The 23,572-nt window shown below is 42.5% G+C and overlaps 1 protein-coding gene across 1 annotated transcript in view; it reads left to right on the plus strand.

The window, feature by feature from the left end:
• The window catches only part of stab2 (stabilin 2), a 181,790-nt gene that overhangs the window by 83,942 nt on the left and 74,276 nt on the right, over nt 1-23,572 (plus strand). The window contains exons 28-38 of the mRNA XM_043709921.1: nt 963-1,010; nt 1,163-1,299; nt 3,492-3,603; nt 8,754-8,831; nt 9,753-9,851; nt 9,948-10,055; nt 14,902-15,033; nt 16,268-16,396; nt 18,369-18,425; nt 18,530-18,625; nt 20,754-20,949. Of these exons, the coding sequence (XP_043565856.1) occupies nt 963-1,010; nt 1,163-1,299; nt 3,492-3,603; nt 8,754-8,831; nt 9,753-9,851; nt 9,948-10,055; nt 14,902-15,033; nt 16,268-16,396; nt 18,369-18,425; nt 18,530-18,625; nt 20,754-20,949 (1,192 nt within the window). The remainder of the gene's footprint in view (nt 1-962; nt 1,011-1,162; nt 1,300-3,491; nt 3,604-8,753; nt 8,832-9,752; nt 9,852-9,947; nt 10,056-14,901; nt 15,034-16,267; nt 16,397-18,368; nt 18,426-18,529; nt 18,626-20,753; nt 20,950-23,572) is intronic.

A 23,572-nucleotide genomic window follows, 5' to 3' on the forward strand; every position in this document is an offset into this window, starting at 1 on the left:
AGTCCCAACCTTTCCAGCCTATCTTTATAACTCAAACCCTCCATTCCTGGCAAAATTCTGGTAAATCTTTTCTGAACCCTCTCCAGGTTACTAATATCCCTTCTATAACAGAACCGTACTTATTTCAATCAACCTTTCTTGGCCATACTGTAACACACACCTAGGACAGGTGGAAATTGAATCTGGACTTCCTGGCCCAGGGCTAGAGATGCTACTGTTGTGCCACAAGACGTTAGCACTGTGTCCTTTATTTTATATTGCCAGTCCTCATTCTTTCTGCCTGGAATGATATATAAGGGTGATTAAATTCCATATAGACACAGATATGTAGATTTCAGATCTAAATAAGAAGAAATAGAGACTGCTCCACCAGTCAGTAATATCATGGCTGATCTTTTGCTTACTTACTTCATCTGCATGTCTCTTGGTTCCCTTATAGCCCAAGTCTCTCATTTGTGAATGTACCCAATGATGGAGCACTAACAGTCCTCTTGGGAAGACAATTCCAAGGATTTAAAACACGCTAAGTGAAGAAGGCTGTCCACACCTCAGTCCAAAATCTTCAACTCTCACCCTGAGCCTCGTGCTCCCTTGGTCCAGACTCACTAATCAGGTGGAAGCAGCCTCTCAGTTTCAGTCAAATCCTCTCATGATTTTATACGAGTCAGTCTGCAGCAGCATTGTCTACAGAGGGGGAAATTTTCCTCTGAGTCCATTAATTATGTTATAGGTGAAATTTTTGAGGGGGGAATCTGCAGTGGAGGAAGCTCCATCTAGTGGCAGCACAGTTGAGCTGCAGGTGTAACAGTTGTCACATAATAGTGATGTCCAGCTAAAGAATACCCTGCCACATATAGCGATTAGAATATGTAACCAAGACACAATAAAAGTGTCTATCACTATTAATAAATCATGAGAATGATTTGTGATGTGTAAAAATCCATTTTCTCATTTCTTTCTAGGCTCTCTCCCTCATTCCAGAAGCAGCTGAATTTCTCAAGTGGGTGAATGTAAGTTGCAAACCTGTAATTTGTCGTCCTGAGGTTGCATATATAAATACAAGCTCTTCCTTTCTCCTGAGAGAAGGAGAAGGTGAGGGTAAAGTCCCCTTAAATTGAAAATTCTTTTAAACTAAAATTTTTTGATTCTCTTTTTTTTTCAGGATGCTTCTCAAAACAAGTTGCTTTCAGAATCCACCAATATCACACTCCTTGTGCCCACTCAGAAGGCAATTAATGGCATGGATAGTGACAAACAAGCATTTTGGCTCAAACCAGAGCAGCTTCCAAACCTGGTGAAGTGAGTTAATTATTTTAATATCTTGAAACATCAGTTGGTGTGGAGGCTGCCCCTTTTACTGGCAGGATTTAAAATAGCTGTACATCACTTTTCCACGAGAAGGCAGTATGTAAAGTGTAATCTCATGCACAAGACAGCACAGAGTAGCAGATGGAGTGGCGTGGTGGTTCAGTGGTTAGCACTGCTGCCTCACAGCACCAGGGACCTGGGTTCGATTCCAGCCTCGGGCAACTGTTTGTGTGAAGTTTGCATATTCTCCCTGTGTCTGCGTGGGTTTCCTCTGGGTGCTCCGGTTTCCTCCCACAGTCCAAAGATGTGCAGGTCAGGTGAATTGTTCATGCTAAATTGTCTGTAGTGTTAGGTGTATTAGGCAGGGGCAGATATTGGGTCAGGTGGGTTGTTCCTCGGAGGGTCGGTGTGGACTTGTTGGGCTGAAGGGCCTGTTTCCATACTGTAGGGAATCTGATCTAAAAGGATGTGGTTTACAAATGCTCATTAGTTCAGCCATCTCAAGGCCATTGGCATACGCAAACAACAGCAACTCCAGACATATTAAGGAACAATATACAAATTTACATCGCATTATGCTGAAGCCGTAATATTGTACTGAAGTCTAAAAGGGGGAGGTGATGGCCTAGTGATATTATCACTGGACTGCTGTTCCAGCGACCCATGTTCAAATCCCACCACAGCACATGGTGGAATTACATCCAATAAAATCTGGAATTAAGAAACTAATAATGATGATTGATCGATTGTTTGTAAAAGCTCATCTGGTTCATAATGCCCTTTAGGAAAGGGAACTGCTATCCTTACCTGGTCTGGCCTACATGTGACTCCACTCCCATAGCAATATGATTGCCTCCTTACTGCATTTGGACAATTAGGGATGGACAATAAATGGTCATCTAGCCAGAGATAGGGTTGGGGTGAGACCAAAAAGGGATTTAAAAATAAGTGTGAGAATTTCAAGATTGAGTCTCTACAGCAATAAGTGAAAACTACTCAGAGCCCCACAATGTACATTTGATATGTTTTAGGGAAGAGAATCGTTGTAGACCAGGTAGACTAATAAATGTGCAGGCTTCAGAGAGGATGTAATACCCAGAGTCTTCAATGTTTTGGAGTTGATTTGGGTGATAGTGTTGGGCAGACAATGAGATCTCTGCAAAAGTGAACTTTGGCATGATAGGGCATGAATAACAACTGAAACAATTCCTGCTGATTTCTCAGTTCAGATTTACCACTAGGCATGCAGGATGGGTATGTGTCCCCAGTCACCCAATATCCACGGGTGTGGTGACTGTGACTCCTGTGTTCAAAATTGTCAGCCCTTTTAAATGTGGTCTCCTTTTCATTCTGAACCAAAACATTTGAGGTTCAAGTCTCCCTCCAGATCTTGAACACAAAAATAGAGGCTGATGGTTTCGTGTTAGAAAGAGGTGCTGTCCTTCAAGTGAAATTGTAAAGTCATTGCCTTATAGGATGCTAAAGATCCCACAGCATTAGTTTTAAGATGACCAATTAAGTAATCTTTGGCGTTGTGATCAATATTATCCAACAATTAACATCACAAAAAAGCAGATTGGTCATTTTTACAGTGATGCTTATGGGAGTTTCATTGAATCATAGAATCCCTACACTGCAGGAACAGGCCATTCAGCCAATTGAGTCCACACCAACCCTCTTAAAAGCATTCCACCTAGACCCTCCACACCCCCATAACCCTGCATTTACCATGGCTAATCCACCTAACCTGCACAACCCTGGATACTATTGGTAGTTTAACACAGCCAATCCACCTAATCTGTACATATTTGGACTGTGGGAGGAAACTGGAGCACCCGGAGGAACCCATGCAGACATGGAGAAAATGTGCAGTCTCCACATAGACAGTCACCTGAGGCTGGAATTGAACTGTGAGGCAGCAGTGCTAACCACTGAGCCACCATGCTATCCTTTACTGTGTGCAAATTGGCTGCTGAACAATGATGACATTTCAAAAATACTTCCTAAAACACTTTGAGGTGAACAGTAGGTGTGAAAGGCATTATTTACACACAAGCGTTTTATAAACCTGGTGATTTTATAGCGTTATAATTAATTTATTTTGGTACAGATTTGAATTATCCCTACTCATCCAGATTGTTTTAAAACACATTTTAAGACTTTGTATTTTATTTGTGTTCTAGGTATCATGTGATACAGGGAGTGTACAGCCTTACAGACCTTCTGAATTGTTCATCTTCCTCCCTGGCAACAATCACATCTGGCGTCAGCTTATTCTTCACTAAAACAAACCAGGTATTCTTTGTCCTTCGGATTTTAAATTTCATATAGCAATATTTTCATATTGACACCTGCTTTCATGATCTGTAATTCCAATAATCTTCAGCTGTCATTATTTGAACTGCACTTCCTAGATAATAGCTCAGCATCACCTTCAGAAAGGGCTATTAGATTTAGCCTTCATTGTCACGTGTACTCAAGCACAAAAGTACAGGAGTTCAGTGAAAAGTGTACAATATTGATACACACAGTGCCGTCATAAGTACAAGTACCTAGGTACAGAATCTTAAGAACAAAGTAGAAAGAAATAAAGTACAAAGTTAAACATTATAGTCATTCTTAGTACAGGATTCCCCCACTTTTTGAAAGTTCGCTTTATGCTGCCTCGTTTTTATGAAAGACCTACATTAGTACCTGTTTTCGCTGACCGAAAGAAATCCGAAAAGGATTTTCGCTTTTGCGAAAAAAGGAGAATTTTTTCCCATGTAAATTAATGCTTCTTCGCTTTACGCTATTTCAGCTTACAAAAAGGTTTCATAGGAACGCTCTACTTTCAGATAGCGGGCGATACCTGTATAGTGTGAAAGAAAGAAGGAAATAAAGTTAAAAGTTACATGTAACGATCTTTTTTACGTGTGTGGCCATTCAGGGACTGCACGTCCTACAAGGGCTTGATCTCCTCTTCTCTGGCTTGCCTTCCCCACACAGTCTACTCCAGGAATCTCACTTTGGGGCCACCACCACCACCATGCTGCCAGAAGCAGCACCCAGGCTTACCACACCACCGACAAAGCATTCACCACATCCAGCTATTAATCAGGAGTACCAACTGGGGCCTACCACACTACCGCTAAAGCACTCGCCACCTCCCGGCTATCTGCCAGGACTACCAATTGGGGCCTACCATATTGCCGCAGCTGACCGACACCAACTGGCTTCTCTGTCGGCAGCAGAGGCTGCCCTGCCGTCACCATCGCCTCGAGTCACCGTGCTCCTGCACCATCACAATCATTGCCGTGGCGAGCTCTCCGAGGGCCCGATCTCCCTGAGGAGCCGACTCCTGCCATCGCTGCTTCACGTCTCGGCAGGCCGGGTCAGCTCTGGCCCTGCTGAAGACACAGGAAAGACCACCAAAGAGGAACAAACAAAGACAGGAGAGCAAAAACAAAAGGTTGAAGCAAAGACACAAAGCAAGCAGATGGAAGCAGACGAGCCCCTGGGCCAGGAGCTTGGACATAGCCCCTGCTACTGGCACTGCCATCTGCCGCTGTTAGGAACAGACAAAAATTATTTCCCTTTGTCGACAACTTTCACATGCCGAGAACAAATGCATTTTCTAAAAACAAAACTTTCTTGGCCGAAAACTTTCCACTCTGAAGAAGAGTCATTAGACTCCAAACATTAACTCTATTTTTTCTCTTCACAGCTTAGATTAGATTACTTACAGCGTGGAAACAGGCCTTTCGGCTCAACAAAGCCACATCGACCCGCCGAAGCGCAACCCACCCAGATCCATTCCTCAACATCTACCCCTTCACCTAACACTATGGGCAATTTAGCACGGCCAATTCACCTAACCTGCACGTTTTTGGACTGTGGGAGGAAACTGGAGCACCCGGAGGAAACCCACGCAGACATGGGGAGAATGTGCAAACTCCACACAGACAGTCACCTGAGGCGGGAATTGAACCGATGCTGCTGGACCTGCTGAGTTTCCCCAGCATTCTCTATGTTTGCTCCAGTAGCCGCAGAATTTTCGTTTACTTTTTAATTAATAGGAAAAGTTCGAACCCCAATGCTGACTTAACCTTCTGCGTTTCCATTTAACCCTTACTGGGTGGCCAAACAAAGTGCTGAACTGTGACAGAGTGCCAAATTTAAGGTGTTAGGGCAGAGTGCTATGTTAGCGTGCCAGGGTTTCCATCTCAGTTCAGCCTGTACACTGAGGAAATTGCTAGTCTGGAGGAGAACAGCTGCCCCATCTTGAATTGTAACCAAAGACACCCCCCATCGCCTTGCAATCAGGTCAGATGAGATGTTAAACCTAGATGTTATCCTCTTAGACGGACCTGAAAGATCCCATAGCTGCTCTTCCAATAGAGAGCAAGGGGAATCTTCCAGTGTCCTGACTGACCTTTATTTCTTTATCATGATTATCTCTCCGTTATCGAATTGCTTACAGTGTGTGAAATATGCTGCTGTTTCGAACGTTACAGCATTGCCTAAACATTTGAAGCATTTCTTAGGCTGTGAAGCACTTCAGGGAATCCTGAGGCTATGAGAGGTGCTACATGAAGGCAACTCCTTATTTTTAATCTCAGAATAAACATGATGAAGACTCTTATTCAAAGTGTTGTGCTACTGAACCCCTGAAAGAAATGCATCATGTCAGATTTAGCTCTACTGTTGGCAGCGTGAAATGTCCCAGTAATAGTGAAGGAAAACCGCAGTACAGCAAGGATTACTGAGTGCATAGTGCCTGCCAAGCGAAATTATCAAAACATAGAACAGAACATCAAACAATACAGCGCAGAACAGGCCCTTAGGCCCTGGATGTTGCGCCAACCTGTGAACTAATCTAAACCCATCCCCCTACACAATCCCATCATCATTCATGTGCTTAACAAAGGATTGTTAAATCTCACTAATGTGGCTAAGTTAACTACATTGGCAGGCCGGGCATTCCATGCCCTTATCACTCTCTGAGTAAAGAACCTTCCTCTGACATCTGTCTTAAATCGATCACCCCCCAATTTGTAGCTATGCCCCCTCGTACAAGCTGACTTCATCATCCTAGAAAAAGACTTTCACTGTCCACCCTATCTAATCCTCTGATCATCTTGTATGTCTCTATCAAATCCCCGCTTAGCCTTCTTCTTTCCAATGAGAACAGACTCAAGTCCCTCAGCCTTTCCTCATAAGACCTTCCCTCCAGACCAGGCAACATCCTGGTAAATCTCCTCTGCATCTTTTCCAATGCTTCCACATCCTTCCTGTAATGGGGCGACCAGAACTGTACACAATATTCCAAGTGCGGCCACACTAGCGTTTTATATAGTTGCCGTATGACATTACGGCTCCGGAACTCAATCCCTTGACCAATAAGCAGCTGCAATTGTTCTCCTTTGAGTAGAGAACATTAAAGGGAGATTAATAGAAGGGGTCAGAATTGTGAGGGGTCTTAATACAATAAGAAGGAAGTCATTGTTTTCACTGCCTGAAGAATTGAAAGCCAAAGGGTTCAGCGTTTAGGAACTTGAAACAAGATAAGGAGGCAATTTTGACAAAGTGGATTGTTTTGATTTGGAATGCAATGCATGAAACAGCTGTGGAAGTAGATTTAATCTGAACTTTTAACAGAGACAAAAATCACACAACACCAGGTCACAGACCAAAAGGTTTATTTGAAATCACAAGCTTTCAGAGCTCCCGTTCCTTCCTCAGATACAGAACACAGAACTTATAAGTAAAAGATCTAAGGGTCGTACAATTTATGCAAATGTATTGAACAAACCTAGATGGCTATTAATTCTTTGATCAGTTAGAACGGAGGTGCAAGTTTTGAATGATTAATATGTAAATCCCTGCCCCAAGATAGAATCAGACAAATCTTTGAAGGGGAAAATCAGTAAGACAATTGAAAGAAAGCCTGAGGGAAATGGGATAAATTAAGATCATAAGAAATTGGAACAGATGTAGGCCATTCTGCCCCTTAAGTCTGTTCTGCCATTCAGTAGGATCATGGCTCACGTTCACTTTCCTGCCCTTTCTCCATAACCCTTGATTCCAGACTGACCAATAATATATCTATCTCAGCCTTATGTTATACAGAAGGACTCAGCTCCCCCGGTTCTCTGTGACAAGGAGTTCCAAAGGTTCACAACCTTCTGGGAGGAGAAATTTCTTCTCATCTCAGTCTTAAATTGGTGCACCTTTAATCTGAAACTATGTTCTCTGGACCTAGACTGTCCCATGAGGAGAAACATCGTCTCTGCATTTACCCTGTCAAGCACCTTAAGAATCCTTCCAAAAGCCAGCACAATTGTCCAAATGAGCTTCATTCTTGTGTTGTATCATTCTATAAGTGTTGGGATCGTGTTTCATTCCTCAGCTCCAATGGTTTCCTGATTTCAGTCATGTTTCGATCAAATATTTCCTATATTTTTCTTCAAGGAGATGAGTATTCCTGACAATTATTGCCCATTACTAATTGTCCTTGGTGGTGTTATTTTAATGATAACGGTGTGATCAAACCCTCACAAGAAATTGATAAACTCAATAGGTTTTAGTTTATGTAGAATAATAGAACACATTGTATCATAGGAAGACACAGGTCTTATGAAGAAATTTTGAGGGAGCTAGGGCTTTCCTCATTGGAGTGAAGAAGGATGAGAGGTGACTTGATAGAGGTGTACAAGATGTTGAAAGGCATAGATAGAGTGGATAACCAGAGACTTTTTCCCAGGACAGAAATGGCTATCACATGGGGCATAATTTTAAGATGATTGGAGGAAGATTTAGGGGAGATGTCAGAGGTGAGTTCTTTACACAGAAATTGGTGGGTGCATGGAATGAACTGCCAGCAGTGGTAGCAGAGTCAGGTATATTAGGGACATTTAAGCAACTCTTGGATAGGCACATGGATGATAATAAATGAAGAGTATGCAGTTAGTTTGATCTTAGAGTAGGATAAAAGGTCAGCACAACATCAAGGGCTGAAGGGCCTGTACTGTGCTGTGCTGTTCTCTGTTCTACATACATTACTAGTTATGAAGCAGACATTACAGCAAACCAACCAACTTTTGTGTGTATTGCAGTTTGCAAGCCCACAGCAGACAGTCAGGCAGAATCACAACATTGTATACACACAGCACATGACAAAATGAATGCTCTTCAAGGCAAAGTGCATGTACAGCAGGTGATGAGCTGCCAATCCACAAGGAAGGTAAATTGAAGAGAGGGTAATCACTGAGACAGATACATTTATCTGACAGACTTGTGAGAGCCTTGACAGAGAACTCTCTGAGGCAAAGATAAGATGTGGGTTAGAAGAATGTTAAGGAGAGAATGTGCAAGAGGCAAATAATCTAATACACTTCTTTATTAAATTATTATAATTAAAAAGCATTACTCTTTTAATCCTAACAAATGTTCTGTTTTCCTAGAACCCTGTAATTGGAGGAGCAAGCATTCTCAATCCTGATATTGCGTTAACAAATGGGGTTATGCACATTATTGATAAGGTAAGGTCAACTTCATGAGTACAATTCGCATTTCAAATTTTATGTTGCCATATTTCCCCAAAGCAGTAGAATTGATGTATATTGTGAATAATGTTATATAAAGATGTCCTCCTTTGGACTTATTTGGTCAAAAGAAACAGGTGACAAAAGTGTCAATTTTGCAAATTCATGTCTTGCACCTCCAGGAGCACCTGAAATGGGTCCACCTTCAATGTTGGGTCAGCCAATGTTTCAGGCATTCCTGGTGGTCACCTATGACAGGACTTGCTCATGTTGTGTCAGATAATGGGGATGCCTTATTGTGGTACCCCAAGCAAAATGAATCCTGGGCCTACTATGTTCAGGATTACCCGCTGTGGTGGTGGCCTAGCAAGTGGCCAGCATCAAAAGTGCTTCAGGGAAAAATATTTTTAACAGTTTGAGGTAGAGCCAGGACCATATTCAAATGAGACCTGATACCCAATTTAGTATGAGATATGGCTTCCTCTTCCAAACATATTCCATCTGTATTCCTTTGGATCTACATGAGAGATCAGACTATAACTGTATCTACTTATTTATACTCTTTGCAGTATTAAACTTGGTTCTTTTCTTTCTTAACGCTGGACATCTTTCCCTGTTTAAATTTATTCCCATATCCATTATGACATGTCACCCTTATGAACACACCACAAGTTGATTTTTGAACATCAACTGAGGCATTCAAGAGGGCATTGGATGATTACTCGGTTAGGAAAGGTGTACGAGGATATCGGAAGAAGGTAGAGATTAACACAAGATAATAGACCCAGTACAGGTACAATGGGCAGAATGGCCTCTTCCTGTACTGTCACAGTTCGTGATTCTGTTAACACATGTTAAGTTTTTCTATAACTAGCCAATGGATTATTAATATATATAATACCAATTGTTATGTTCTAGGTTCTCTTACCTGAACAGCCTATGAGTGATGCACCAATTAACCTACTGTCGACTCTTGGCCAGATGCCTGACTATGCTCAATTTAGAACTTTTGTAATTGTAAGTTCTGTGGAGAATCCACTTAATCATTAAATAATCATTAAATCAGTGTGTTGAAAATGGTGTGTCACTAAAGCATATCTCTTTCTGTTACAGCAACAGAACTTGACCCAGCAGATTGAGAGTGCCATCACCTATACTGTCTATGCCCCGAACAATGAAGCCATTGAGAAGTATCTCAAAGAGAAATCTGTTGATGTAATGGTATGTGTGTGAGTTCAGAACTCACTTGGGCAAGTTGAAAATTTACTGTATTTACTGCTTCAGTATTTACTATGCAGAGCGACATGGAAGTTAGGAAACTTGAGAAAATAGTGATATCGTGAAAAGAGTTCATATTACAGAAGAGGGGGTACTGGAGGTCTTAAGATGGATAACCGTAGATAAATTCTTGGGACCTGATCAGGTGTTTCCCAGAACTTTGTGGGAATCTAAGGAAGAGATTTCTGGGCCCACTTCTGAGGTATTTGCATCATCAACTGCCACAGGTGAGGTGCTGGAAGACCGGAGGTTGGCTAACGTGGTGCCATCATTTAAGGAAGGCAGTAAGGGAAAGCTAGGGAACCATAGACCAGTGAAAGCTTTACGTTAGTGGTGGGTAAGTTGCTGGAGGGAATTCTGAGGGACAGGATTTACATGCTTTTGGAAAGGCAAGGACTTATTAGGGATAGTCAACATGGCTTTGTGCATGGGAAATTGTGTGTTACTAATGTAACTGAGTTTTTTGAAGAGGTGACAAAGAAGATTGATGAAGGCAGAGCAGTAGATGTCTACATGGACTTCAGCAAAGCACTCAATAAGGTTCAGCATGGTAGACTGGTTAATAGGTTTAGATCAAGTGGATCCCAGGGAGCTAGCCAATTGGATATAAAATTGGTTTGAAGGAGGGAGACAGAGTGTGGTGATAGAGGACTGGAGACCTGTGACCAGTGGTGTGCCACAAGCATCAGTGCTGGATCCATTGCTTTTCATCATTTTATAAATAATTTGGGTGTGGATATAGGAGGTGTGGTTAGTAAGTTTGCAGATGATGCCAAGATAGGTGGTGTAGTGAACAAGATTATCTCAGAGCACAATAGGACCTTGGTCAGGTGGACCAATGGGCCGAAGAGTGGCAGATGGAGTTTAATTTAGATAAATGTGAAGTGTTGTATTTTGGAAAGGCAAACCAGGGCATGACTGGTTTACACTTAATTGTAAGGTCCTGGGGAATGTTGCCAAACCAAAGACCTAGGGATGCAAGTGCATAGTTCCTTGAAAGTGGAGTCACAGGTCGACAGGGTGGTGAAGAAGGCATTTGGCATGCTTGCTTTCATTGGTCAGAATGCTGAACATAGGAGTTGGGAGGTCATGTTGTGGATGTACAGGACATTGGTGAGGCCACTTTTCGAATACTGTACAACTCTGGTCGCCCTTCTATAGGAAAGATGCTGTTAAAAGTTTGCAGAAAAGATTGGCAAGGATGTTGCCAGGGTTGGAGAGTTTAAGCTATAGGGAGAAGCTGTATAGGCTGGGACTTTTTCATAAAATCATGAGGGGCATCGATATGGTGAATAATAGCCAAGGTCTTTTTCTGAGGCTGGGTGGGTCCAAAGCTAAAGGGTATAGGTTTAAGGTAAAAGGGGAAAGATTTAAAAATGACGCGAGGTGTAACTTTTTCACGCAGAGGGTGGTGCACATAAGGAATAAATTGCTAGAGGAAGTGGTGGAGGCTGGTACAATTACAACATTTAAAAGGCATCTGGATAGGTACTTAAATAGAAATAGTTTTAAGGGATATGGGCCAAATGCTGGCAAGTGGGACTAGGTCAGATTGAGATGTCTGGTTAGCTTGGATGAGTTGCACCGAAGGGTCTGTTTCGTGTTACATAACTTTATGACTCTATGAGAAGTTGAAATCCAAAGATTGTGTGTATTGGAACAAAGAACTTTTACTCTTTTTAACGATGTGGATGCCACTGACACAACCAGAATTGGCCTATCTGTGATTTTGTTTCCATGAATTGTGCAATGTGGGCATCGCTGGCTGGGCCAGCATTTATTGCCCACCTGTTGTTGCTTTTGGGAAAGTGGTAGTGAACCTCTTCCTTGAACCACTGATTGCCCCGAGAAAGTTGTTTGCAATGTCTTGTTAAACAGCCACAGTTCAGCTGGCGAGGGTGCTCCCATAGTGATGTTGGGAAGAGAGCTTGAGGATTTCAATACAGCAACACTGACAGAGTAGTAGTATAGTTGCAAGCCAGGGAGGTGGGTGGCTTGGAGGGGAACATGCCATTATGAAGTATCCATACATCTACTATCCTTGTCCTTCTGGGTGATAGCAGTTGCATATTTGGAAGGTATTCATGAAGGAGTCATTATGAATTATTGCAATCAATCTTCTACATTGTATATGTTGTCTAAGACAGTTAGTACCTGAAAGAGTTAACTACCATCATTAACATCAAACTGCACCCAGCAGATATAAAGGATGGATTCTCCAAGAAACTAACAGGAGTCTAAGCTGAGTACAATGTGCTTTCATGAATATGCAGTACCTGTAGCTAGTGGTAATGTGCCCTGACTCCTAGGTTGAGTCTGAGAGCTTGGCAAGATACGATCATGCATCTCAGATGCTGTGTGAAAAAATAATTCATGATGAACCTATTTACTATTCATCAAGACTGAGCCTGATCTAGTATCATAAACTTCATGTGGACATCCTCAGGCACCAATAGCTTAGACTAGCGCCAACAAAAAGAATTGGTGTCAGTGAATCTATCCTAAGTTTTTCAGCCTCACCATGTTAAGAATGCAACTTGCTGCCCCTCTACATCAGTCATGGAGGGAGTTAATATTGAAGCTAGTGGGTGTGGTGCCAATCAAGTTTGTCCTGGAAGGCATCAAGATTCTTGGATGCTGTTAGAGCTGCACCCATCCAGGCAAACGGATGGTATTCCATCACACTCCTAATTTGTACCTTGCAAATGGTTTTGGGAAGTTCTGGAATGACTGAACATTCTACAGAATGGGGGAGACCATGGTAATGGGCTCATTATCAAGGGTCCCAGGCTAATGTACTATGGATGTGGCAGATGGTGCATTCATAAAAATCTGGAACAGCCAAGGTCTTTTTACCAGGGTAGCAGATTCCAAAACTGGAGGGCATAGGGTTAAGATGTGAGGGGAAATATTTAAAAGGGACCTAAGGGGCAACTTTTTCACACAGAGGGTAGTGCATGTATGGAATGAGCTGCCACAGGAAGTGGTGGAGGCTGGTGGGTTCACAACATTTAAAAGGCATCTGGATGGGTCCACAAACAGGAAGGCTTTAGAGAGATATGGGCCAAATGCTGGCAAATGGAACGAGATTAATTTAGGATATCTGGTCAGCATGGACGAGTTGGAGAGAAGGGTCTGTTTCCATGCTGTACAGCTCTATGACTACAACTCTATAATAGTTATCATGTAACTACTGTCAATTGTTGCAAAATCTCATCTAGTTCATTCATGTCCTTTAAGGAAGGAAATCTGCTAATCTGGCCTATATGTGACTCCAGATCTGCAGTAAGGTTGTTGACTCTAAACGGCCTTCTGGGCAATTAGGGATGGGCAATAAAGCTGGCCAAACAAGTGACACCCCTATGTCATGAATGAATAAATGGGACTGAGATAATTAGTCTCCAGCATTTGCAAACGTTTTCTTTTATGCTGAGTATGACACAATCTAGTGAAGAACTTTTGCCAGGGTGACGTTGATGCCACAGTCGGTCAAATACTGCTATGATATCAAGACAGTCATTCTCATACACCTCTTTGAGTTGAGGTCTTTCGTTGATATTTGAACGAAGGCCGTACTGAGGTCAGGAGGTGAGTAGACCTAACAGAACCTAATATGAGTGGGTTATAGTTTTGCAAGTGCTGCTTGATAGCACTGTGAACTCACCTCCCATCATTTAGCTTATAACCAATTGATGCGCCACTAATTGACTGGACTGGATTTGTCCTGATTTTTGAGAATGTACTTATCGGGGCAATATTCACTATTGGTGGATAGGTGCCAGAGTTGTAGTGTGCTGGAACAGGTCGTCTAGGGGACCAGTTACAAATTTTCAGCACGATTGCTAGGATGTTGTCAAGGCCCATAGCCTTTGCAGTATCCAGTGCCTTCAGCCATTTCTTGATATCAAATGGAGTCAAACAAATTGCCTGCAGCCTGGCATCTGTGGTGCTGGAGACCTCTGGAGAAGTCCCCAATGGATTATCCAGTTAACTCTTTTGATTAAAGGTGTCTGCAAATGAGCTTTGGTGGGAATCGGAATATTCATGGTGCCTCCTTTCTTCAAATTAATTCTTGGGATGTGAGCGTCACTGGTGAGGCCACATCTATTGCCCATACAAAATCAAAATACTGCAGAGGTTGGAAATCTGAAACTGAAACAGAAAATGTTGGAGAAACTCAACAGCTCTGGCAGCATCTGTAGAGAGAGAAACAGAATTAGCATTTCGAGTCCAGTATGAGTCTTTTTCAGAACTGAAAGTGTTGGAAAATGGTGTTTTTTTTATACAAAGGCAGAAGATAGGTAAGATGGTGTGGAGGCCCAGTGCAAAAGATAAAGGGGTTACTAATTGGGTGAAAGAGTGATAGAGCTGTAAAATGTATGTAAACTAAGGTGCGGAAATGGTGAAAATGGATCTTTAATTGGCCTTGAAGATTGTGGTTAGCAAAATTTTTGAACAGCTGCAGTCCATGTGGTATAAGTACATCCACGTTGCTGTTTGGGATGGAGTCAGAAGACTTTAACCCAGTGAAGAAACAGTGATATAGTTCCATGTCGGAATGGTGTGTATGTGTGGGGCTTGGAATGAACATTTAACTGGTGGTGTTCCTATGTGACTGCTGTCCTCGTTTTTCTAGGTAGTAGAGACTTCAGGGTTAGAAGATGTTATTGAAAGAGCCCTGACAAGTTCATGATACTCTCCATGAGAATGTTAATAGGTTTTCATCTTAATTTTGAACTAAGTCAATGGCTTATGATGTAACAAATGTGTGATCTTTCATTTCCTCCAGGATGAAGACCTAATCAGATACCACATCATTTTGGATCAAAAGCTAATGAAAAGCGATATGCATGATGGGATGCACCGGGAGACAATGCTCGGATTTTCCTTCCAACTTGGCTTCTTTTGCCGAAATGATAAAGTATGTGTGTGTTTCCTGGAGTTTCCTGGCATTTCCAGAAGGCTAGTGGGAAACAGGGAGCTTTTGATTGTGAGGTTGGGAGGATGTGATCAAGGGTAGTTATAATAATGGGCAGCATTAACCCCTCAGCCAACATCGCTTTAAAAAATTGCAAATTACCTAGTCATTACCACATCAGTGTTTTTGTGAGTTTGCAGAGCACAAGTTGACTGCTGTATTCCCTACATTACAACAGTAACTGCACTTCAAAAGTAATTCATTGACTGTAAATTGCTTTGCGATAGCTGGTGATCATTAACGCTGCTAACTAAATGCCAATCTCTTTTCTGCTGTTGACATTCTCTCTTTATTTCAGAGAATGGGACTGCTAAATTACTAAGACATCTACTATGTGCTTAAGCCTGGGAATATCCATTGGCAACTAATAAACTTTGATTGAAGATTGAAGTCTCAACTCACCCAGGGTTTAAATGCAGTCAATGTTTCAGTTGAAATGCTACATCTTAATTATTTGTTATTAAAATCTAATACATTGGAATTGTAGTCCATAAAGGCATATAATAGTAACAAAGGTTCAAATCTCCGGTCCAAAAGATCTGGGTTCAAGTCCAACCTGCCCTTGGTAATATGTCACAACACTTTCAAATCAGTTGGTTGAAAGCATATGTGTATGGTTTTAGAAGCTTTCATTTAGTCAAAGTTAATTCTTACTTGAAACTTCAGGTGGAATTGTAGAATGCCTACAGTGTGGAAAGAGACCATTCAGCTCACTGAGTCCACAGCATCTTTCTGAAGAGCATCCCACCTCACCCCGACCCCTGTAACCCTCCATTTCCTAAGGCTAAATGACCCAGATTTCACATCCCTGGCCTCTAAGGGGCAAGTTAGCATGGCCAATCCATCTAACCTGCACATCTTTGGACTGTGGGAGGAAACCGGTGCACTCAGAGGAAACCCACGCAGACATAGTGTAAACTCCACACAGATCGTCTCCTGAGGGTGGAATTGAATCTGGGCCCTGGCACTATGAGGTAGCAGTGCTAACCACTGAGCCACCCCTGGTGTTGTATAAGTAGCTGCATTCTCTGTTTAATGTGGAATGCGCTGCTTGGGTCCCTGTGATTGTTAACCATGGAAACAGTTTTACCTTCTTTACTCCAACAAACCATGTCATTGTGGTTTTAAACAACTCACCTCAGTCTCCCCTGTGATAACACACTGTCTACCATTGCAGCTTTCTGTGAATGATGCACTAGTCAATTTCACTGATATGGAAACGGACAAAGGAGTAATCCATGGACTAACAAAAGTCCTGGAGATCCAGAAAAATCGTTGTGACTCTAATGAAACGACGGTATTACAGGTAAGTGAGTAAATGTTTGAAGCTGTTGGAGCTTGAACCCACAGCACCTGACTCCCAGGCAGGAAGTTTCCCCTTGGTGATAGTTTGCACAATAGGCTATATGATAAGGTGCAAAACAAATGTATATTCAAAACACCAAGGTTACATCTAGAACATAGTAAAATAAGAGAGATATGACGTGATAACATGATCAGGATTGCAAGTTTTTCACTTATGAATGGCCTTACAGTAATGTTTGAACATGCCAGTCTTGATCCAAGAACATTATAACTCCCATACATCAGTCTTATATTCTCTAAAGTACTTTTACTGTTACTTAGTGTCACAGAATGTTTAGAGCATGGAAAGAGACATTTTGGCCCATTGGTCATCAAAATATAAGTCTATTCAAACTTTTAGTCAAATCCTGAAACGTCCTCCCGAATGACATTGTGGTCTACTTACACCACGTGAACCACAGTGGTTTAAGAAGGCAGCTCACCACCACCTCCTCAAGGGCAGCAAGGGATGGGCAATAAATTCTGATCCAGTCCACAACGCCCACTTCCCATGAACAAATAAAAAGTGTTTTGTACAAAAATAATGTATATATATTTCATATTTGTGCATCCAAACTTATTAAGGGACGGGCAATAAATATTGCAGACCACATACCACAGCTGGAAACAAAAAATGCTGGAAATTACAGTGGGTCAGGCAGCGTCCATGGAGAGAGAGCAAGCTAACGTTTCGAGTCGAGATGACTCTTCATGAGTATTCACTCTCCAATTGGACCCCTTTCTCTGGCCTCTTACCCGCCCTTGATCTTTTCATTGAAAACTACTGGCGCAACATCGACCATCTCAATGTCTCTGCTCCTCTCAACCTATCCCCTTCTGAAATTGCTGCACTTCACTCTCTCAGGTCAGTAGCTCCGCTGAAGGGTCATCTAGACTCGAAACATTATCATGCTGTAAACCACCGAAGCTGCCTGACCCGCTGTGATCTCCAGCAGTTTTGTGTTCAATGTAGATTCCAGTAATAATTTGCTCCTATATTATGTCCACATCCCATGATAGAATCAATTTAAAAAATTACATGCAGCTCCCAAGAGGCCTCGTAATTAGGCTTGATTAGTATAATTAGACTCCCTACAGTGTGGAAACAGGCTCTTCAGGCCAACAAGTCCACACCGATCCTCCAAAGAGTAACCCACCAAGACCCATTTCCCACTCTCTCAGGTCAGTAGCTCCGATGAAGCGTCATCTAGACTCGAAACATTATCATGCTGTAAACCACCGAAGCTGCCTGACCCGCTGTGATCTCCAGCATTTTTGTGTTCAATGTAGATTCCAGCAATAATTTGCTCCTATATTATGTCCACATCCCATGATAGAATCAATTAAAAATCAATTTTAAAAAAACACCTAACACTATGGGCAATTTAGCATGGTCAATTCACCTGGCCTGTACAAGGAAACCAGAGCGCCCAGAGAAAACCCATACAGACACAGGAAGAATGTGCAAACTCCACACAGACAGTCACCCAAGTCTGGAATTGAACCTGGATCCCTGGCACTGTGAGGCAGCAGTGCTAACCCCTAAGCCACCATGCCGCCCTGTAGTTGAGCTTATTGCTGTTATGCAATAAACCACCTTGTTAACTAAGAACAGTGCCTCCTCTGTAAAGACTTAACACCGACATATCGCCCGAGATTGAACATCAGAGAGACCATAGCCAAAGTGTGGACAAAGGATGATTGGTGGCAGCAAATACACCCTAAGCATCCCTTATTCAGTGCTGCATGTGGCCAAAGTGGCAGATGCCATCTGGTGCCACCATGGCAATATCACACCTCCCCAACAGAGTAAATTGTTTCTCTCCAACTCCCCTATCAATTATTTTCCCTTTGGATATTTTGATAAGGCATGCAAATTTTGGAATGTTTGACTTTACAGTGGCTGCATGAAGATGAATATTTTTTTTTTGAAGGGGAAGTGTGTAAATTGTCAATACAAACCTGAATGCCCTCCTGGATCCAGGCCTTTAGTGAGTGTTGACTTTTTGAGTTCGAAACTCAAGAGAACTATTTTACAATTATGGAGAGAATTTTATTTTGTTTCAATTCTAAAATTGTTATTTGCTTAACGCAGGTGGGAAAAAAGAAGAACTGTATCTTTGTGCGATACCTGCTAGGAAAGAGGTTAATGTATCTCGGCTGTCAGACAACCTGTGTAAAAACTAACATTGTAAGTAAACTTCAGACCTGGTTTAAAGTGGATATGATGGCAACATAGCCATCCTAACAACCAAAATGGCAGTTTAATAACGTTTCTTTTGCAAAATTTAGGTCAAAGTCTGATGAATTGTCCTCAGTGTTATTTAGTTATATAGTCAACAGAACAGAAGACCATTCGGCCCCTCAAGTCTATTCTATTGTTCAATTTGGGTTAGCCACCAGGGTTAAGCCAGAAAGCAGAAGTTCAAACCAGAATTAAGTTCAGTGTCAATATTTTCCTTAAAGGACATGTTTAAAAATTAATTCATGGGATAAGGGCATCACTGGCGAGGCCAGTAATTATTGCCCATCCCTAATTGCTCAGAGGCCAGTTAAGAGTCAACCACATTGCTGTGGGTCTGGAGTTACATGTAGGTCAAACAAGATAAGGATAGCAGTTTCCCCTCCCTAACGGACATTTGTGAACCAGATTAGTTTTCTCCGAAATGGATTAATAGTCATCAGTAGATTCTTAATTCCAGATGTTTATTGAATTTACATTCCCCCATCTGCCATGGTGGGATTCAAACACAGGTCCCCAGAACATTATGTTGGTCTCCAGATTAATAATCCAGTGATAATACCACTAGCAGAAAGTGAGAACTGCAGATGCTGGATATCAGAGTCAAAGAGTGTGGTGCTCAAAAAGCACAGCCAGTCAGGTAGCATCCGAGGAGCAGGAGAATCGACGTTTCAGGCATAATCCCTTCATAATACCACTAGGCCATCACCTCCTTTCTCCCATGCTCCCCACTAAATAAAGATACAGAGGTCTTTTGATCCAATTTAGTGTTCCCTTCCCTGTTTTAGGCCCTGTTGAAGGCCTTACTGTCGCTGATAAATTGGCTGCAGTTTTCAGTGCACATGAACATGACTTCTGGCTATGGCAATGTTCACAGTTCATCATCTCCAGGGTAAGGATGCCACTAGGAGGTTTCTAATTGTTCATGAGACTGGGTCATGATCAACGTAGGGGTAGGATAATGGAGCTCCCACGCCACTCTAGAAGCTGTGAATCGAACAGTCCAACCCTTGCTGCCTGGTTGTTTGAAAGTATGTTTTGTTTTGACCAGTTGTGGTGGTGGTGGGTTTCAGCTCACTCAATGTGTTTGAGTTTTTTTCCTATTTGCACATGTGCTGTGGGCATCATGGCTCAACCAGCATTCATTGCCCGTCGCTAATTGTTTTGAGAAGGTGGTGATGAGCGGCCTTCTTCAACAGCAGCAGCCCATGTGCTCTAGATACGCCCACAATGACCTCCGGGAGTGAATTTGAGGATTTTGAACCAGTCACACTGAAGGAAAAGGCAACATATTTCCAAGTCAGGATGGTTAGCTGCTTGGAGGGGATGGTATTCCCATGTATGCGCTGCCCGCATAATTCTAGATAATAGTTATTGTGGGTTTGGAAGGTGCTGTCTCAGGGCCTTGATGAATTGCTGCAGTGCATCTTGTAGATGACACACACACTGCTGCTAGTGAATGGATGCCTGTGGATACATCCATTGTTCTGGATGGTGCTGAGCTCTTTGGGTGTTGTTGGGCCTGCATCCATTCAGGTATGTAGGGAGTATTCTATTACACTCCTGAGCTGTGCCTTGTAACTGATGGACAGGCTTTGGGGAAGTTGCTATGGCAACATGCACTTTTTCCCAGGTTTGTTGCGGGGGGGTGGGGGGGCGAGTGTAGTCTGATGGTGGTAAGAGGCTTCAATGTTCTCTCATTACATGGTTGACCAAGAAACTCTCCTGTTCTCACTGACCACTACTGCTTTGTGTTGGAAGCATTTGCAGATTTCCAATCAACCTGTTTGCCTTTTATTATGAATGCCTTGGCCAGTAAGTCCTGGGCTAGGTCTCAAACACAGAGTTCCTGGCTCAGAGGCAGGGTCATCATCCATGCTGTGATAAGGTCCCCACTGTCCACCGTGCAGAATAATTACTCCTCCACTGCTACATCAGAAGGTTACAGTGTAACCTTTTCTTTCCAAGGTGTGTGCTGAGAGAAGCCATCACCAGTGACAACACTTAAAATATCCCTCTGTTTATCAATTACACTGCTGCTTTGTTTTAGTTTTTTGCTTTGGTGGGTTTCTTCCAGACTCGAGAATGCTGTGCTGGCTACTTTGGGAAGCAATGCCAGGCCTGCCCAGGAAAATCCACAAACTGGTGCTTTGGAAACGGTATTTGCCTAGATGGCATTAATGGCACAGGGACATGTGCCTGTGAAGAAGGATTTACTGGAACAGCATGTGAGACCTGTATTGATGGACAATATGGTATACATTGTGATCAAGGTGTGTTCTGCCATTGTTTTTCTTTACTATGTCTTTATCTTAGCTTGGTTATTGGATTCACATTGCCCGCGCCCAAAAGATGCTTAGCTCTCCATTAGAGACGTGCCCCCATTATCTCAGACAACAGTATCATATTAATTTTCCAAGATCGTCTCTGACTCAGAGCTCATCTCCATTTGACTGAATTTACAGCACAGAAAATGGTAATACCACTATTGTATAAAGAGGAGAATGAAAGGTTATCGGGGACAGGCAGGAATGTGGAGCAAACAGAAAAGCCAGTCATATTGAATGATGGGACAAGCATGAGGGGCCAAGTGGCCTATTCCTGCTCTTAATTCATAAATTGGCAAGGTCCCTGTTAATTGTGCTTCTTACGTGGTTCCACAAACCATTTTTCATCTCATCCTATCTGCACATCTTCCTAATTGTATCTTCCTGTCTTAGAAAAATCTATAATACATTAATATGCATTATTATCCTAACAGGAAAATCTTCCATTTCCCATTTTTGAAGAAATTACAAATGGGTTACTAAAGAGCTAGCAATCCATCGCTGTGGTCCCATGGTGCTGACCTATAGTGGCTGCTGGTCAAACAGAGCCTCAATTTGAAAATTCTCTACCTCTCCTCAGTCTTAAACCCCTCCTACCTCAGGCAATCTCTTACAGCCCTACAAGCCCCAATAACTGTAGCATTTCTCCAATTCCTGAGTCTTGCACATCTTCCTCAACTTTAATCATCATGCCTTTAACTACCAAAGACCTATTCACTGGAACTGCCCGTTTACAGCATTCATCCTTTCCCACTATCATTCCTCCTTCAAAATAACTTTTGACCAAGCTTTTGGAGATGTGCCTTGGAATGTTAGACCACATTAAAGGTACTGAGTAAATGCAGGTTGTTGTTATAACACTGAGCATCTAGAGGAAATTGCCCTCCTCACTATTTTGAATAAGGTAGAGGAATCCAGGAGGTAGAGTTGCATGAGCCTCAGCCCTTGTCCTTATCCAACAGATTCAAGAGATTTGCTCCCTATGTAGACAGGAATGGGGACTGCAAGAAGGATGAGCCGACTGATCGCAGCACTGTGGCGCAGGGAACCATTCAAGTGGTGGGGAGAGAAGAGAAATGTTGTTGTAATTGGGGATAGTATAGTTAGAGGCAGAGACACTGTTCTCTGTGACCAGGGTTGAGAGTCCTGAAGGTTGTGTTGCCTGCCTGGTGCTTGGCTTCGGGATATCTCATCTGGGCTGCACAGGAACTTGGAGTGGGAGGGTAAAGATCCAGTGATTGTGGTTCACATAGTTACCAATGACATCGATAAAACTAGGGCGGATATTCTGCTAAGGGAGTATGAACAACTAGGAACTAAATTCAAAAGCAGAACAGAAAAGGTAATAATCTCTAGATTACTATCTGATCCATGAGCTAATTGGCGCAGGGTCAATAAGATTAAGCAGATAAACGCATGGCTCAAAGATTGGTGTGAGAGAAATGGGTTCGAATTCATGGAGTAATTTAGGAGACACAGCAGAGATTCATCCCGAGGAAAAGAACCATGGTACAAGGAGGAGGAGGCAACCATGGCTGAGTAGGGAAGTCAGGGACAGTATAAAAGCAAAAGAGAAAGCATATAATGTGGGGAAGGGCAGTGGGAGACCAGAGGATCGGGAAGCTTACAAACACCAACACAGGGCAACAAAAAAAAATAAGGAGGGAGGAGATTAAATATGAGGGAAAGCTAGCCAGTAATATAAAGGAAGACTGTAAGAGTTTCTTTAGATATATGAAAGGAAAAAGAGAGGCAAAAGTGGACATTAGGCCACAGGAAAATGATGCTGGAGAGATAGTCGTGGGGGACAAGGAAATGGCTGAGGAACTGAATAATTACATCGCATCAGTCTTCACAGTGGAAGACACAAGTAATATTGCAAAATTTCAAGAGTGTGAGGGGGCAGAGCTGAGTCTGGTGGCAATCACCAAGGAGAAGGTGCTAGAAAAACTGAATGGCCTGAAGGTGGATAAATCACCTGGACCAGATGGACTACACCCAGAGTTCTAAGGGAGATATCTGAAGAGATAGTGAAGGTGTTAGTGGTGATATTTCAGGAATCACAAGAATTGGGATGGGGGGGACAAGGGACTGGAAAATCGCTAATATAACACCCCTGTTTAAAAAGGGAGTAAGGCAAAAGGTGGAAAATTACAGACTGATTAGCCTAACTTCAGACAAGGGTAAGATCCTGGAATCCAATATGAAGGATGAGATTTCTAAATACTTGGAAGTGCATGGCAAAATAGGGCAAATTCAGCATGGTTTCATCAAGGGGAGGTCATGCCTGACAAATGTGCTAGAATTCTTTGAGGAGAATCTAATCTAATCTAATCTAATCTAAACGTAATGAGCAGGTTAGACCAAGGAGAGCCAATGGATGTTATCTACGTGGACTTCAAGAAGGCCTTTGATAAGGTGCCACACAGGATGCTACTGAGTAAGATAAGGGCCCATGGTGTTAGAGGCAAGGTGCTAGCACGGTGGCACAGTGGGGGGGTGGCACGGTGGTACAGTGGTTAGCACTGCTGCCTCACAGCGCCAGAGACCTGGGTTCAATTCCCGCCTC

The sequence above is a fragment of the Chiloscyllium plagiosum genome, chromosome 19, assembly GCF_004010195.1.
Source record: "Chiloscyllium plagiosum isolate BGI_BamShark_2017 chromosome 19, ASM401019v2, whole genome shotgun sequence".
Taxonomy (NCBI): domain Eukaryota; kingdom Metazoa; phylum Chordata; class Chondrichthyes; order Orectolobiformes; family Hemiscylliidae; genus Chiloscyllium; species Chiloscyllium plagiosum.